Below are 8,398 nucleotides of genomic sequence, written 5' to 3'. Positions count from 1 at the left end.
AGCAAATTCTCTATGGAGCTTAACTCGCCTAGCTCCCTTAGTCCTCGCATGAGCTACTAGTGGCTGTAGGTTATACCAGTCGATGGCGCCAGGTCCACCCTGACAAGCTGGGCAATGCCACTGCCTCTGTGGTTCATTAATCTGCTCGACGGACAAGCTATCCAAGCTGTCAAAGAACTTTTTGAACCACTTATTCTGCTTCCGTGATCCATGGCTCTTTTGACTGACATCAGAGTCATAGTCATCACTCACAAGGTCATCATCAGAATCATCCAAAGCATCAGAATCATTCTCTTCCTCAGAAGCATTATCCAGATCATCCTCCATGTTTGGAACCTCCTCCGCAACAGTGTGCTGAGCAGAACCACCTCGTGCCTGCCAATTCCATCCTCCTTCCAAAGGAGGGCGGGTTACAGGTGCAACAGGAGCCACATAGTTATCATACTTTTTGTTCAAACCTCGTCCCCGACCAGAGACCCTGTGATCAGTAGCTTGAGTTCCCCGACCACCATTGCCATTACCTCTCCCAGACACGTTATTACCTCTACCTTGTTGCTGACCACCCCAAGCTCTAGGAGGGTTCGAATTCTGAGGAACCCAAGCTTTTCCAGAAGAAGTGTTACCAGGTTTGTTCTTGTTCTTCTTGGAAATGACCTCCCATTCTCCACCATCATCTTGTGAAGGAGCCAGTTTCGTCGCTGCCAAACCTTGAGCCAACTGTTCAACCTCAGGCCTAGAACCACCCTGAGAAACGTTCTTCCCCTTAGACATTGGACCAGCCCTAGAACTCATTCTGAACCTAGAGCCATCAAAAAGAAACCCACAGTCACAACCAACATCTCAACCACAACAATCCAACAACGCATAATACGCAAAACAAACAAACATCAAAGCAAAAGCGGTAGATCAATCGGATGATATGACACGAAAACCAAAAAAAAACAAGGACTTTTCACTGTCAAAGTCTCGGATCAGTGACTAAACGGTGAGAACACAACACAGTGAACACAAACAGTATGAAGCAGAACCTCGTTACACAAAACTATGAAAAAATAGGGAAACAAAAAAGTAACCCATAGCACCAAAAAAAAAAACTTGGAAATCGAGAACATTAGGGCAATTTTCCGACGAAGAGAGACGAAATCGAGAACAAGGAGTCTCTATAGAGGCGATCGAAGCCTCTAAGGAAGAAAACTTACGGAGTAAACGACGGGAGAATGCAAGATTTTAAGCGCCGGAGACTGAGAGAGTACTGAGGACTGAGGAGAGTCCGGAGAGTGAAAAAGAAAGGTGAAGAAAGAAGAAGAGAGAAATGAGAATGGCCTTAATAAGCTCTAAAAACGGCCTCTTTTTTTTTTTCTTCTTTTCTTTTTCCCAGTCCGGACTCCAAAAATTTCATTCAATTTTATTTTATTTTTATTTTTGTACTTTTTTTCCCATTCAGGCAAAATTAATTTGCCCATTTTTACTTTATTGTGTGCAAACTGCAAAGTATGGAACTATGGACTCAACATCTTAAATCATTTACTAGACAAATAACTTAAAATTTGCTTACAAGTTAAAATATAATTCATTTGACAGAATATTAGAATGTCAAAAAATGCATAACAATACTAGAAAAATTAGTGAGTATGTGACTGATAAATTTATATATAACAAAGCCAAAATTATTAATTTATTTTCTCTATTTTATATATTTGAAATAATATGTTACATATCATTTTTTTTATGAACCAAATATAATTAGAAACAAAAATCACGAGATAACTTACTAAAAGAAATCACAACAAAATTGACCAACTTATATAGAAAACAAAACAAAAATAGTGTGTTACACATCGGTTGTGTAAACAGCTGTTACGTTAACGTTTGTGGCTAAAAAGTATTAAGAAACAAATCACGAGGCTATTTTACTTAAAAAACATCATAACGATTGACCAAACTCGGTAGACGACAAAAAAAAACGGCTAAAATATATTCAAACTATTTGCAGAAAACGTTTTTCTATCTAAACGATGATACCATGCATTTTACAACCATATGAAATTTTGGTGATTTTAACATCTAGTCAAACGATATAACTTAACCATTTAACGATGTTGTTGAGTCAGACGATTCGTGGGAAACGTCAATCTACTAAGTGCAACGTCGTTTTGATTAAAACCAGGAGTTGCCAGATTGTGTGTTCTAATGGACAACGAGTTGGGCCTTTTTCGTGAAAGAAGCCCAATACTAAAAGCCTTTCTAAACGAAACCACTACGAAGAATAGAGGAGAGCGTCTCTTTCATTTTCTTTTCACTCTCCGATGGCGTAATTGTGCAGAGAAGATCCAACCATACTTCAGTTCTGCTGTCACAAATTTGAAAGCAAGAAGCGTGAGATCTGAGCTCTGAAACTAGGAGAGATAAAGAGCTTAGAGTAGTAGACACAGAGAGGACTTAGAGCGGAGAGATGGATAAGATGAATCAGGCATTTGAGAAGATGAAGATGATGGTAGGTATGGAGGTTGAAGACGAGGAACGAGCTGCCGAGGAAGAAAGCTCGCTCTCTTTCATGGAAGATCTTAATCGAAATTGCGCTTTGACTACCAAACAGGTTCTTATTTATTTACTCCCGAGATGTTTAATCTCTTCGATCAAGTCCTCTCTGCATTTCGCTGTTTCTTGTGATTCTTGGTTTTATCGCAACGATTGGTTTCAAATGTGTACTGTGTAGTCGTCCAATTAGAGAAGTTAGGCTCGTAAGCTCACTGATGTAGAAAGACAAAATGAGTTTCTATTGGATGTAGATCAAGTGATCAATAGCATAACATTCAGTGTTTTAAACTCAGATTCATGCACAGAAAAAAAAATTGATTTAATGGAGGAGAAGGATGATAGAATTGCATGGGATATGATAACACTATAGCAGTTTGATCCATATGGCTAGGTTTGCTTTGACAAGTATGCTGAGGGTTTATTTACTGTGTATCTCTATGAAGTTGTAGTGTTGTCTCGTTTAGAGGAATTTGTTGAATGTCTTGAAGTTGGGTTTATCTTCTGCTAATGTGTTGTTTTTTATTCATGAAAACAGAGATTCTATGGGTTTGCAATTTGTTTGTCAGCTGGCTTGACCTGTACACTTTTGGTAAGTTCAACTCTTATCCATGTTAGAATTCATTATCCTGAATCGTTTTACCTTTAAACTTGTTTTAGCTCTATAACTCTGGGAAGTTAAGCCCTTTGGATATACCTCTTCTTTATCTTTGATCTGTTTGACAATGCAGTCAATGCTTGTTTTCTTCAATCCGGTCAAGTTTGGCATCACATTTACTCTCGGAAATTTGATGGCACTTGGGAGGTCCGTATTTTGATTTTTAGTTTAGGTTGTGATATCGCATTTGGTTTACGAGATTCTGTCTGTACTAGTATTTCTCCATATTGTTTTTTTCTTTCTTCATGGATTTTAGGTTTCATGTCATTTTTGTATGACAGCACAGCATTCCTTATAGGCCCACAGCGGCAGGTGACTATGATGCTTGACCGTGCTCGTATCTACGCTACTGCTTTGTATCTAGCAAGCATCATCATTGCCTTATTTTGTGCTCTTTATGTAAGTGGGTTTCTCAACTCCATTTAATTCAATTTACTTTATGTAAGTGGGTTTCTCTATAGTGACCATTGTTAAAGTTTGATTAAAACTAGCTAGTGAAAAGGCCTTGTTGTACTGAATATAATCTGTCTTTTTCTTTCTGTGTAGGTTCGTAACAAGCTTCTGACGCTGCTGGCCATCATTCTTGAGTTCTCTGGTCTAATTTGGTATGCTGAAGTTTTGGTTCTTTTGCATTTATCTTGAACTTTCTCGTTATTTATAGATGGTCTCTGCATACAGTTACATGATTGATGATTCGCTCATCGAACCATTTTATCAGCCTGAACTAGTACTGAGTTGGTGTACCTAATGCTACTTAGATGGTTTCTGAGTTCATTCACAAAAGTTGTCGACATTCATCTTTCTGTTCTTTAACACTGCAGGTATAGCTTGAGCTACATCCCTTTTGCAAGGACCATGGTCTCCAAGGTCTTCTACACTTGTTTCGACACCGAGTTTTAAGCAACATTACACAGATCGTCCCAAAACCATTGTGCTTTGTTTGAACTAATTGTCAATCTCCCAAATGTGTTCAAAGCTGGACTTGTTTGATGCACAAAAAACGTTAAAGAGCCTTCATAGTCCATGGTTTGGCTTATCTTCGGTACTCGTTTCACACACATTTTGTATATTTTACTGTGGAATTTAACGTAGATTTGGTCCTCTTTTTCTTCCCTACTTGTTTGAGTTCTTCTGTAAGAAAGTATGTTAACCAGCTCAGCCAGATACTGTATTTTGAATATTCTGCAGTCATCTAGAATAGTTTCGTGTTTGTCACAAAATTCAGATACTTTTAACAACATCCCAATTCATTCTCATGGTTCTACTTCAATTAAGTGATAGTGTTTGGAAATACTGCCAGTTACTGGCCAAAGCACTTAAGCATAAATTCTGAAAGTTGGGAGAAAAAAATCTGAAAAAGAAACTGCAAGAAATAGAAATCAATCCCTGGCTTAACGAAAAGAACGAAATCACATAGTACAATACAACCTCGTAAATGCTAGGAGATAAGATATAAAACGAAAACATTCAGCAGAAACCACAGAGATGTCTTAAGAACAAAGCTCAACTCTGGCCAAATGGTTGTGAAGTGGTTGGAGAAGTGAGAAGCTCATTAGAAGACAACAGTGTCGAGCATAGTACCTAGTGTCTGAACAATGTTAGATGACATCAGGTTGGAGACATGTTCTTCCAGATGCTTCTTTGCGTCTTGTCTTCCCACATTCACGATCGCAAGCTTCTCTGGTGACAACTCATCCTCCTCTTGAACGGCCTTGTTATACTTAGCAGCCAAGCTCAACATCTCCTGTTAAACACCAAAACAGAGACAATGACAATGAACATGAGTGTGCAATATGCTTTAACAACTATAAAAAGATTGCAAAATAATCCTTCTTTCTTACCTGGACAGTCTGTTCATTTGTCTTGGAGTGGGTGTCAAAGCGTCTTAGCGTCAGACCATCTGTCCATTTCTTCTTGTGGAGGTTTAGTAGCATCTTCTCCTCGAGCTCGTTCTTCCTGTAGTTGATGGCTATTGAATAATAGTGTCTGTTCAATCCATGAATCAAGGCCTGCATAGTAGTATCCAAAAGTCAGCATCTGAGAAATCATTACGTTTCGTTCCAAATTAGAAACAAAAGAGACACGTTTCACAAAGTGATCATCATTCATCACCTGGATCGATGGTTTGTTAAGATGTCCAAGGTTAGATGTTGTTTGACGGGGTTCTTGCCCAAGCATAATAGTCTGTGGATTAATTGAGCGGAACGCATCAATCACAACCTTTCCCTTCACACTTTGAATTGGATCTACCACAACTGCCACAGCTCGCTGGTTCAAAGCTTCAAAACTCTACAAAAAAAAAAGCACACAGATGTTCACAATGAGCATATATAGTCCAATCCAAAGTTAGATCTACAATGCAAAAGTGGATAACAGATTAACATTCTATATAGTGTCCAAGTCAATTATTACAGTATGGACGATAAAGAAAACAACACATCATTATTGAGTTCATTCAGATGAATAGATAAGTAAACAAACTGAGGAAACACAACGCACCTGTTGAGTATTAATGTCAACACCAGAAAGCCAGCAGCCAAATCCAGGATGGGAATGATACCAACCAACAACCATCTCAGGTCTGAAAATTACGATACAAGAATGAATCAATATCCCAAAATCAGATTCTGAATTATAACAAAAAAGCTCACTAAAGTGTAGATGGGTTTAGTAGAGAAGAACAAGTTACCTTCCAGTCTGTTTAAGCATGTCAAGCATATTAGTCTGGAAAACATGATCAACAGCTTCAACACTAACACCAGTACCACTCTGAGGCATAGCGAAAACATCAACAACCCTAACAGTGTACTCATCCACGAACTCTCCAAGCATCAATCCCATGACTTCCATAGGAACACCAGCTCTTCCTGCGAATTACCCAATTACTTTCATCAAATCTCTATTATACAAACAGATCGAACAATAATATTCCAAACCCTAGAGCTCCATATCAAAAAGGGGGCGCAAGACGAAAATCAAAGAGAGCGGAAACAAAATCATAATAACCTAATCAGGAGGCAGCTTAATTAGAGTTTTAAGGATTGGGTTGGGTAATTTTACCGTGCTTAAGCATCTTGAGGAGGGCGAGAGAAGAGATGTAAACTTGCTCCGAGGTATCGAGAGTCGGAGAATCAGGCGATGCGTGACCCAAACCGCCACCAGCTCCGAAGATTCGCTGTAATCTCTCCATATTTCAGATGAATCAATCAGTTCGTCTTCTTCCCCTTCGAGAGAGTTGCTTCTTCTTCTTCTGGGTTCGCTACAACAATGGGATCTTCTTATAAAAAACCTCTCTTCAGAGTTTTCTTTATTAACAAGACAAGACGAAGATGGATCTTAATCGTTCGATTAGGCGAAACTATATTATTTACATATTAGTCCTCTAATATTTCCGTTTTGTTTATTGTAGACCACTAATTCTAGAAAACATCCCCAATGAAAGTTAAAAATAAATCTGATTTTCCTTATTTGTCAAACTATATGAGAGTTTTATGATTTTATTCGTTAATGTTATTTACGTAGACTTGTAGCTTTTTGTTTTATGTTTAGAGTTTATGCTATTTGTGTAGTTTTTGTAGATACAAGAGTTAAAAAAAATGTCAGTAGTTTTGTCAATCTGTGTAGAGTAGACAACTTGAAAAATTTTCCCAATGGTTTTTATTTGGCACCTTGAAAAGTTCACAAGATCAATGAAAATAACGAAAACGACTCTGTTTCAGTCAGGACTAAAAGGTTCTTCAACAAAACCTCGCTTCATAGCTCTTGACAATTAACTAATGGATCGGGAAAAGAAGAAACTTTTGGAGCAGCAACATGTTTGGAATGAAACTGTAAAGAGGTCTACTTAAAGATCAGGCATGCCCATTCCTGTTTTAGCATCATATGTCTGCTCCCAGACATACTCCATTGGAGTGTCCTTAGGGCCAGCTGCAAAAAAAAAAAAGTATTATTCCCTCTGTAAGAAAACCACTACTATCAAGGCCAAACTATATTTCATAGAGATAAAATTGTGCGAAATTGAGATGTTTCAATATATGGTTCAAACCAAGAATCACAGTTTGTTATAGTCATGACAATAAGGGCAAAGCCAAAAAAAGCATTTTCTTGTAATGATCTCAGAAGGGAATCAATGCATCTATTCCTTTTTCTCAGACTTAGAACATATAACGCATGTTTCAAATGCATAGCAAACAGATTATGTTGATTCCATCCTTAATCTTACAGCCGACAGTATTTATGGTTATGTTTGTTCCCAAGTAGCTACGATATACACTTCCAACATTCTATGCGCAAATCGTATGTTTAAAGAGATGTTGAAGAGTTGCTACGTACCGGTAGTGGGTCTTGGTGTAGCCCTTATCTTAAGAATCTCTGGTCGAGGAATTATCGAACCAGATGTGCCTGTACCTCTAGCTACTCTTACTTTTGTTCCATCTTCTAGGTATTTTACACCAACCTTACAAGGCCTCCTGAGATGGGAAAGATATTAGAAACATACTTGCTTGAGCAAAAGAGAAATTGGTGATGATAGTAGTGCAAAATGAGATAATACCCAGTGACTGGATCAACAACTTGGACATTTGAGGCATGAAGAGGAGCCTCTACCGTGAAAATTCCACCTTCGTGATCAGGGCCTCCCTTTATATGCTTCTTGATCTGCAGATACAGAACAAAAAACAAGTAACAAAAGATTATCACAGCAGCGAGTTAGATCATCCAAAACGAAAAGAGTTCAAGTTGAACAATTCAAAACATTATGTAGAGAAAGCGATGGAAATAGACCCGCTTTGTGATTAAATAACCAACTAATAGTAGATGTTTAAATTTGTCGAGAAGAACCAAATGAAGATTGATAACTCCATCATTGGTGTTAAGTAAGAAGATATCTAGAACAAAGATGATTCAAGACAAACTCACCAGATTCTTGCCTTCAACAATAACACGATTTTGAGATCGGATGACACGTTTTATGGTTCCAGTCTCACCCTTATCTTTCCCACGAATTATCATCACCTGCATATAAAAATCAAACCCAAGAAGAAACACCACATCATCATTCATAAGAAAATGAAACCAAACTAAAACAAACCACCAGAAGAAGAACAAAAGTGAGTGGTGTCCTCCTCACATTATCCCCTCGGAGTATCTTCCAGTGTCTGATAAGTTTCTCAGCAGCTTTCCAACCCATTTTGCTCCTACTCTCTT

The 8,398-nt window shown here is 38.1% G+C and overlaps 4 protein-coding genes across 5 annotated transcripts in view; 1 reads left to right on the top strand and 3 right to left on the bottom strand.

Moving 5' to 3' along the window:
- LOC104770719 (protein SUPPRESSOR OF GENE SILENCING 3-like) overlaps window positions 1–1,319 on the bottom strand; it is a 3,362-nt gene extending 2,043 nt beyond the window's left edge. Inside the window, exons 1-2 of the mRNA XM_010495177.2 lie at window positions 1,200–1,319; window positions 337–799 (exon numbers count right to left, since the gene is read on the bottom strand). Coding sequence (XP_010493479.1) covers window positions 337–792 — 456 coding nt within the window. The 5' untranslated portion in view covers window positions 793–799; window positions 1,200–1,319. The remainder of the gene's footprint in view (window positions 1–336; window positions 800–1,199) is intronic.
- Window positions 2,287–4,413, top strand: LOC104770718 (vesicle transport protein SFT2B). Its single transcript, XM_010495175.2, has 6 exons — window positions 2,287–2,596; window positions 3,074–3,127; window positions 3,267–3,340; window positions 3,475–3,592; window positions 3,740–3,798; window positions 4,015–4,413. The coding sequence occupies exons 1-6, from the start codon at window positions 2,453–2,455 to the stop codon at window positions 4,091–4,093; spliced, it is 528 nt and encodes a 175-aa protein (XP_010493477.1). The 5' UTR covers window positions 2,287–2,452; the 3' UTR covers window positions 4,094–4,413.
- LOC104770717 (26S proteasome non-ATPase regulatory subunit 14 homolog) lies at window positions 4,553–6,500 on the bottom strand. The gene is made up of 6 exons (XM_010495174.2): window positions 6,254–6,500; window positions 5,883–6,060; window positions 5,693–5,774; window positions 5,306–5,482; window positions 5,035–5,202; window positions 4,553–4,937 (listed from the first exon to the last, which is right to left on the bottom strand). Exons 1-6 carry the CDS (start codon window positions 6,381–6,383, stop codon window positions 4,746–4,748), a joined length of 927 nt encoding a protein of 308 aa, XP_010493476.1. The 5' UTR covers window positions 6,384–6,500; the 3' UTR covers window positions 4,553–4,745.
- The window catches only part of LOC104770716 (50S ribosomal protein L24-like), a 2,006-nt gene continuing 435 nt past the window's right edge, over window positions 6,828–8,398 (bottom strand). Inside the window, exons 2-6 of one of the 2 annotated variants that reach the window (XM_010495173.2) lie at window positions 8,322–8,395; window positions 8,111–8,206; window positions 7,746–7,849; window positions 7,526–7,662; window positions 6,828–7,120 (exon numbers count right to left, since the gene is read on the bottom strand). In XM_010495173.2, coding sequence (XP_010493475.1) covers window positions 7,038–7,120; window positions 7,526–7,662; window positions 7,746–7,849; window positions 8,111–8,206; window positions 8,322–8,381 — 480 coding nt within the window. In that variant the 5' untranslated portion in view covers window positions 8,382–8,395 and the 3' untranslated portion in view covers window positions 6,828–7,037. The remainder of the gene's footprint in view (window positions 7,121–7,525; window positions 7,663–7,745; window positions 7,850–8,110; window positions 8,207–8,321; window positions 8,396–8,398) is intronic. The other variant, XM_010495172.2, reaches the window with a different exon arrangement.

This window comes from Camelina sativa, chromosome 20 (assembly GCF_000633955.1).
Source record: "Camelina sativa cultivar DH55 chromosome 20, Cs, whole genome shotgun sequence".
NCBI classification, from domain to species: Eukaryota; Viridiplantae; Streptophyta; class Magnoliopsida; order Brassicales; family Brassicaceae; genus Camelina; species Camelina sativa.
This window is presented reverse-complemented; position numbering and strand designations above follow the sequence as displayed.